Below are 9,269 nucleotides of genomic sequence, written 5' to 3' on the forward strand. Positions count from 1 at the left end.
TAAAACAGCTTTTTTTTTAACTTTTTTAAGGTTCTCCAAACCCTCAAAGAGGAATTATGACACTGCGTAAATGGGAGACCTAAGAACCAACTGTTAGTTTCGGATGTAAAGAAAAATTGTTCTTTCGTTCGTTAAGATCAGTTAAACAGGTTACGATCTCATACTTCTCCTTAGGATCAGATTGGATTGAAATCCCCTTTTCGGAAGCACTAAAATTTCTCCCCACAAACAGCTATCACGTGACATGTTCTCTTAAGTAATCTATTTAAGTGATAGCAACTTTAGCTTTGTTCGAAAAGTGCCACTATCAAGGCGATGTTTTTGCTTGGAATATGGGTACAATAGCAAGAAGTTATGTCAGGTTAAGTATAAAATAAAATCAGCTACCTGCACCTAGATAAATGAGAGACATATGCTCTAAGCAAAATAGCTGATTAATCATACTTGACCAATCGACATCGTTAAATCAACCATTTATTAAATAGCACGTGATGCGCAGAAGAAACGCGCTGCAAAACCATTTCGACTTTTTTCAAGAAATTAAGGTTATCCATATGTTCTCTATGAGGTATCTTCGCACTCCATAATGCATACATATGCATATATATTTACATAGAAATATGAGAGAAATTTGAGGTTGTCGCCTTTTCAACCGGAAAACCTCGAAAAAGCGAGTTTTGTAACCCCATTATTTGTAATATCACATGTCAGAACACAGAATAATTCATGCCACAACACACTTGCGGAAATTTATGCTCAAAATAACGCTGTTTGCTCCTAGTAAAAATCAACATCGAAACAACATTGTTTGTTCTTAGCTAATGACAACGTAATACACGAAGTTAGCATTTAAACTTCTTCTATGGAAAATTTCAATTTGGAAATTACAAAAATACATTTAAAAATATTTTTAAAAAACAGTTATCTGTTTGCAAACAAAGCAATTTAAAAACCTGATAAAATATGTGTGGTCATTTTCAGCTCATCGCGGATGATTCATGTTTACGCTATAAATTTATATACGATTGAACAAAGTGACAGCAGTCGGATTTGACATGCCAGTAAGGTTAGAATTCTAACACATTTCAAATTTCAGTAGACATATGATACATTTTTATGTCAAACTTTGCCTGGTGAGCTTAAACGTTTAGCATATGCCTACGTAAACTTGACATTTGAAGCATTTCTAACCTCATTCGTCTGTCAAATTCCGCTGCTGTTACTGATTTTTAATAAATTAAATGATCGTCAACATATATGTGCCCTGTATGTGGTATCATGGACATTGGCTTAGTATATAAAATTATGAAGCCACAGTTCAGTTTGCTCCTGTTTGGATAGAAAATTCGAATACATTGATTTCATGCTGTACAATTTGGATTGTTTTCTGTCAATATAATTTAAGGGGCACTTAAACACTCCTCGGAAAGGGTGGTAATTTGTCTCAGTAGCTCCGATCAATTTACTCATATCGATGAGCTTCCTAGAGCTTTTTAGTTCCAATTATAAAACTGATCTCGATTCTTCATTGAGCCACAAATCCCTGACATGTATATACATTTTTTCAGAACTCAAGAACACGATAGAAACAAGTGTAAATGAGCTCAGGTCTCAACTTGAGAGTAAATGCGTAATGCAATGAATAAGGAGACATCCACACTGGCACATACTGCGGGCCCCCTGCGGCTAAACACCATCTTAGATTATAAACTACGAAAAGAAATAATAATTTGTTAATTTAGTTGGTAGTCGTAACACCTGTGATGTTATTTACTTATGGTTAAATGTTAAATTATTGTAGAAGGATCGACGACTAAATCGATGAGAAGGGTTTTTAGCGTACCCGTTTTGGCCGAAATAAATTATGGCCCTCGATAAAAACTGGGGGTAGCCCTAAAACCCTTATCAACGTCACGTCGCATCCACCTTTGTGTCGGTTAGTGTTTTTACTATAATTTGTGGCCGCGCAGATATATTGCCCCCCACCCAAAAAGAGACTGCGATAAACAATTAACAAAAATTACAAAGTTATTATGATGGACGCATCGTCATAATAGTTTTGTTGTAGGGTTATTAATTGTTACCATTTTTGTAGGTAGATAAAACGATATTTTTTTGTATCGCCAAAGTAATAAACCTGGAGGAAGAGCTTTTTTTCGGGTATTTTTTTAAGGGACGTGTGTGGATTCTTTGAATGATTGTTCTTGAGAGATGTTAACGACTTCACTATCCTCTGAAAGCGCACTCACGCCAAGATTAGTCATCCAAATTCCTTCAAAGGGATGTTTTACTTTATTTCTCGATTCAATGCTCAACCACGAGAAAAGTACAAATTAGCAAGACCCAGTGGGAACTGGGTGTCTGGAAAGTTAATTGACAAATAAAGTAAACACTCATTTGCTACGAAAATATTTGTTTTGATCTCTGAGCCGAAGATGCTTTTGTACTAAACAAAACAATTTTCTCTAACAACAATAAGACAGAGACAATCATCACTTCTAGTGAGTGACAATCTTGAAAGAATGGAACTATAAGAATATTATCGACAGGAATGAGAGGACGTGAGAAAATTACTGAAAACTACGAAAGCATCATCCACTCTTTATATCTTTCAAGTACACACACAATTTCAATCTTTATGTTGTGTATGGTATTACTCTTGGCTTTTGTTGTATCAGTTGTAGCATGCGTCATTTGATAATAATTATTGTGGCGTGTTTCTTGTTGTTGCTTTCTCTTTCTCTTCTACTGTAAATGCTGCGTAGGTGTTGATGATCAGCTATTATCATGCAAAGAAGAACTTACCGCCGGCACCAAAATTTCAAAAAGCATATATTAACTAATAAAAACCCGCACATCAAATCCTGATAAGTTTTATGGTACATAAATTCAGTATTGTAGCCCCAGGGCAGCTTATCTAGAAAAGTCCAAGTTCTAAATTTGAAACCTTTTACTGATTTAACGAAAGTGACCAAGCTCCCTTGCTTCGATGAGCCAGCTTTGCCCCATGTAATATACTTCGAATTTCAAATCTTGAGTCGGACGAATCGAATGGAGTGTCGAAATGGAGCCACTACTTTTATAGTCAATACTGTCCCACCGCAAAAATAAATAATTCCACATACCCATGTGGGTGATTGTTTCCAAGTTCGCTTAAGTTGGATGTGGACACTCATGACCCAATGACCCTTATTCATGATAATAGAAGCAAACACAGATTTCGAATGGAAAGTGTTTGATCATCCGTTCTGCGGTCCAGACTTGAAATCAAGTGACTTTTACTTATTCACAAGAATGATGGCGTGGTTGGGAAATTAGCGGTTCAATACTAATGAGGAGTTGAGAATATTTATTCAATATTTATGGAAAGAAGCAGGGAGCACAACTGCCTCAGCATAGCTTTCGAGAATTGGCCCGTCATGTCTCGCTTGAGTGAAGTTACCGTAATCCCGTCGACTTAATGAAGCTGAAGAATTTATTGGAGTGAGTCTCCTTAATCTCGTTGAGCAATAGCATCGGTTGTCCCAAGTACACCGGTCTAGCACGTATGAAAAGACTGGCTTTACTTAAAGGCTATTTGCAAATTGGATTTTTTAACTACGAGCTGTAAGTTCCGGAATGTTTGAAGTCTTGTAAAGTTATTTTTAATGGGTGAGTGATCACTTCAAACGAGACTGGCTCAACCCAAAAAACCATAATAAAATTTACATAATAGGAGCAGAATGATTTATAATGAATGACTATATGTTAATTAAACGATTGTTAAGGATGGTGACTAATGAGAAAAAAGAATTAAAAATTGATTTAGGTTTCGCTGTAATCACGAGACTTCGAACGCCCGGTATAAAAATAATGCGATTTCTGCCACACACCCTGTAAACATCGTACGCTTCAACTTTTGCATAAAACATTTTCCATTTAAAAAATCGTCCAAACCGAACCGGGCACAAAGGCGTTCACAGGGTGGCACAATTCCGAAATCATGTATTTCGGGACTTTAATCACGTTTCATGTTGAAACTCAATTAAATGCTGAAATTACACGAAAGTCATGAAAAAGAGGCATAGGAATGTTGTTGCTTTCGATTAGCACATTCATGAGAAAATCCTCTGAATATTTCATGGAAATCAATCAAGCTCTAATTTGAAGCACCTGAGATATTCCTGGAAATTCGAATTTTAAGTGCACTATTTACTAATTTTCCTGACGAGATTGAAATAGATCGTTTCATGACGCGACAAATCTACATCTCCGGTTTTACTGTTTTTGTGACCTCGCACGTGAAAATGACGAAGGTTGGCTCGTTGGAAACTAGAAATTTCGCCTGGTGAACGTTCTGGAAACTGGGGACTGGTCAAAGAAGCCGATTTTGAAGGCGTAATAAATTGGGCGATTACTAATGGATTTTCCTAAACAGTGCACTTGTCGAGTTCGGATGTTCCTAAGCCGGAACTCTAATTCGGGACGTTCCATGCATAATAGCTGATTACGCGCGGCATTTACTAAACTATATGATATCCTTGACGAGACCAAATATCTGAATTTAATCGCCCTCAAACTAATAGGAAGATGCTCCATCTTGAAAGCATTTCAATGAAAATTCCGCTCTTATTGAAGCAGCTTTATTAAAAAGTGGCTCTATGTTACTATGGCATACTTACTGCTTCCTAACTTGAGGTGTTTCATAATCGTTTAACAAGGTTTGCATTCCCCTGGCAGGAATTTAATAACCATACCTTTAGGATAAATTGTTTCGGCTTTTGGAAATAACTGCCAAATAACTTCGTCTATTCCAGTTTTCAGACTTGAGCTTGCGAATTAACGTGCTTGCGAAAATCGCTGCTTCTTCGTACTTTTTGATCTAAACCACCGGTTAATTTGATGTAAATAAGCGCTTTTTGACATTTTTGTACATACAAAAAATAATTTTTACGACAATAATATAATGTAATTACATTGTAAATATAAGAGTTTAGGTGCAAAATTTGGGACATTTCTTCTGTTACTCGATTCGAGGAAGGATTGTAAATAGGGGCGATTCTGAAACACTTCAGTCTAGGGGAATGCAAAATGTGCGTTATAATGGCTTTATTATTTCCCTCCCATAATGCCTGGATGTCAATTACTGTTAAAAAGGTTATTGCAGAAGCAAAGATATCACATTAGCAGTGTAACTCTCACAAAGTAATATTGTACCTCATATAAACCAGCACCAATAATAGGATGTATCGTAGCGAAAATCTTCTGCAATACCCCGTTATTTTTTACTGTCATTTCGCTTAACGTGGGTGTGGTTAAGTGGTTCGAATTTGCCAAAAAAATTTTCATCTTTCAGCGATTACTTAACCCACCGAAAGAAAGAGCGAAAGATTTAAGTTGTCCGTATTTCTTTCTCTTACTTATACAGCTTGTAGCGACATGATGTATTTATCTAACTATGCAAAATGTAGGAATTAATCTAATAGGCTGTAACGTACTATATTCCTTGATAAGTGTCGTTGCTGCTCAGTGGAACCTTTTTAAGTCGATGTCGTTTTGGCAAAACGTAATATGGAACAAGGATTTGCGTCAGTGGTGAATTTTTGATCATCCTGAGGGTAACTCGCTACTGAAGATAGAAATATCGTCCATAGCAACAGACTTGTCATGTTTTCATTTTCTTTAGTAATGTTTCAGTATTTTTTTGTCTCATATTGATTATTGCCAAATTAATGTCGTTTCCCCTTCTCTTCCATATTTTTTCAGTTTTGGAGGAATTTGACTTCATGCCACGTTTTTTATTAGTTATTTAAAGCAACCTCACAGGAGTGTTTCTAGCGTTTCTGCGATATTACCTAGAACGATGTACGAAGATGGAGAAGCTCTAGGAGGAAACTTTTATCGTATAAAGTAATTTTGAATATTGCACTACTATGAAACGACGTCCAAATCCGTGGCTTTAAAGGCTTTAAGTGACGAACGTCTATTTTTTTCACGTCTTTCCTTGAGAATATTCTGCTCCCAAATTCTATTAGAATCTGGTCAGCAAGGAATCCCCATCAAGAGGTCCTCCATCTCGAAGTACACCTGAATAATTCCTCAAAAGCTGAAGCTAGAGGAAGATTTAAAATCTCAATTTTCTTCTAAAACGTGAAAGAGGGGAAAATGAGAATGTTTCAAGCAGATTTTGGTATATACATTTTATTATCATATCATTTAGCCATATCATTATCACTATCACATCATATCATTTAGGTTTTATGTAAGTTTACCAATTTTCATGGTTCACCCATAACGGGGCGATTTTTTACGTTCTCCTGAGGGAAGCTTGCTTCAATTTCTGCTTGATTGCTGTGATCTTCAGATCCTCTGGAAATCCTTTCCAGACGCTTAAAAAGTACTTTCAGCTCTTTGGGGATGTATCCAAGAGTATCTAGTAAAACTATTGAACACGCTCCACTTACACAATAATAATTTCCTCTCGAAATTCTTCCGAACATTCCGAAGATGGTAATTTAGACATTAGGTACATGAGTCTATGAACTTTAACATTTAAAAGGGAATAAGAAGGTAGATCTTCTAAGTAGCTTCTGCAGCTCTGGCAATTTTTTAATCAATTAATGTTGCACTAGATAGAGAATTTTGAATTCCCCAGTCTATACTGAAACTAGGAAGCCCCAACTCTTTAGTTCTTCAACATTGACAAATCATCTGTTCTCACTTATTTGCGAATTATAATCACGATAAAATGGCCCCTCAGCCCCTACTGAATTTCAAGTATATTTTTGCATGCAATAAATTCAGGACCCGGAAGATCTGCTTCTCGATATCGACATAAATCTACATCATAAATCTTACCTTGATGAGCTTTGTCGAAGCTCTGCACGCGTCAGTCGCATAAAAATCTTATTACCTTCAAAACCACAAGGAATTGGACAAAGATAAGATAAATCATTAAATAATGTTGGAACTCTATAGGGTGAGTCTGTTGTATCGGTGTGATGAGGGTCGAGAGTTTTCGAATCGCAATTTTTGTGTATTTATCAAGTTTTCTCTAATGCATCGCAAAGAAATAACATTAATTTAAAGCTCGCAAGATCATCCCTTCATTTTCCCGTATGTAATCACCAGTCTTAAAATTCTGAAGACGAATATGAAATCAGAGAACACTCAGGACGATTTAAAAACCTCTGCTTAAAGTCACTACTGACTCAGGAGAAGAACGTAACGGATGCGGTCAATCTAAAACAACCCCCAAAAGGCGCGTCATCCCTTACCTTCTTCTTTGCCTTGTGCACAATGCGGAATTTGGGTGATATCAACGTGAATAACACCTCACAACCAAATTTACTCACATGTGAGCTTCTCGAGCATATGTAACACTACCACTAACCCCGAGCTTAAAGCCGTTAGTAAATAATTTCATCGTGAGTTATGTACTTATTACATAATACCTAAATGATGCAAAACCAATGCAATTTTACTAGTCATTAGTAGAGCCCAAATGGTCCTCAAGGTTTCTGCCTGACTTTTGCGTAAAATTACACTTCTTTGTGCAATTTAAGTTTTGAAAGTAGCATAAAAATGGAAACGACGATTTAGGGGCACTTACAGGGTAATTCTAGCCTTTGCGTGTGATACTCGTAGTTAAATTCTTGAATCCTATCTGCATGATCTCCAGTGTGTAATTTTACTAAAGGAAGTCTTCGCTAGAACCTTCAGGCATTTGATTATAATGTAGCCTATTGTAGGAATCAGAAATACTCGTGTTTAATACTCCATAAGGATTATTTGGAAAATGCAAAATGTATTAAGTCGCTAAATGAACCAGCTTTGAGACCCCCTCAGTACCAATAGTTGAAACCCCAAGCACGAAAGGACTTAAGGGTTCATCCACACTAACTCTCCCCTTGACTTCACTACAGGGGGTTGTCTTCTCGCGTGCCCCTTTATCTTATGACAAAGAAATTAAAAGCAATGCGTAGATTTACCTAACCAGGTGTGTGATATATTGTAAGTAGATACTTTTATCAACCCCTAGTTGTTAATAATCCCTTAGCCGATAGCGTTTACCCCCTATATGTGTGGCGTACTGTACTTAATCATTCGAATAATAAACAATTTTGTAATAGTTTTTAATAATGCCATGAAGAAATCTAAATGTTGATCTAAAGCTCCGATGAAGTCTTGCATTTGAAGCTGTCCGCAGGTCGATATGTAAGGTACACTCACTGTAACTTATTAAGTATGATATTCTAGAGACAACGACACACACACACACACATACTCTTTAAACTGTAATTTCTTAACTCTTAGTAGTATACTTCACTTCTGAGGTTCGTGGAAAAGAATACTTTTGCCCCCTCACTGAGGCCAAAGCACTCTTGCGAGCTTTCTTTGGTAAAGTCAAAGACTATCACTTGATCGTGTGGTAAGCTTGGCCTTTACGTACTTAGGCTTCTGCTTGGTAATATATTAGTGATAATTTCATAACAAAAAATGTGCAAATTGTTACTGAAATAATCAATGTTGTATTGTTATAATCATGAAAATGATATTCGCATATTACACTGTAATGTAGATATCGTTGTTGATTCGATGCAGTTTAGTTTGGGTTCTGAACATCATCATCATCATAATATTTCGCATATGCTTTGATTCGATGTGTGCGAGTACGTAACTTGTGTGGACTCTTCTAAACTCAACCTCAAGCGGGGTGATATTCAGAATCTCCTATAGGTAGTACCTTTTTTGTATTTGTACGTTCATTACCAGTAACAGTGTTTCCAAAGACGCTGCGAAGCCAGAAACACATTTTGTAGATGCTGAGTACCTTTAGTAGTTAAGGGCTGTTCACGTTGTTATATAATAAATTTAAGTCTTAACTCATCAGACTTGATTGTTGTTAGTTGTAAACCACCTGCAACGTTATTGTAAAAAAGGAGGACTTAATAAAAATATTACAGTTTATGGCACGGTGTTTCCTTGACGCTCGGTGTAGATGGTCAGATGGGGCCCAAGAGGTCGTGGCAACATCACCAGACGTCGCAGAGCGCTTTTTCATTGTGTTTTGACTTAGCCTAAACTTAAGTATGAGAAAAAAGAGGGTTTTTTTGCAAACTTATCTGGCACCACTTGTCTCGAAAATGGCTCGCTTTGTCCGGTCATTCACGTAAACTATTCATTTTTTGCAATATTCCTTTTTTTATCACGCATATTATTGTCGGATAGCAATAAACCTTAGCCACAGTTAGCAGGGCTATTGGTTACTTTTTCGCATGTATCAGTGT

General features: G+C 36.6%; 2 protein-coding genes across 5 annotated transcripts in view; one reads left to right on the forward strand and one right to left on the reverse strand.

Annotated features, from left to right (window-relative positions):
- Positions 1-8,949, forward strand: part of cpx (complexin) — a 146,729-nt gene extending 137,780 nt beyond the window's left edge. For all 4 annotated transcript variants that reach the window (XM_066397197.1, XM_066397196.1, XM_066397198.1 and 1 more), the window contains one exon: positions 1,569-8,949. In XM_066397197.1, coding sequence (XP_066253294.1) covers positions 1,569-1,642 — 74 coding nt within the window. In that variant the 3' untranslated portion in view covers positions 1,643-8,949. The remainder of the gene's footprint in view (positions 1-1,568) is intronic.
- Hr96 (Nuclear hormone receptor HR96) overlaps positions 1-9,269 on the reverse strand; it is a 131,012-nt gene that overhangs the window by 108,691 nt on the left and 13,052 nt on the right. The window lies entirely within an intron of this gene.

This window comes from Euwallacea similis, chromosome 14 (genome assembly GCF_039881205.1).
Source record: "Euwallacea similis isolate ESF13 chromosome 14, ESF131.1, whole genome shotgun sequence".
In the NCBI taxonomy this organism is placed as follows: domain Eukaryota; kingdom Metazoa; phylum Arthropoda; class Insecta; order Coleoptera; family Curculionidae; genus Euwallacea; species Euwallacea similis.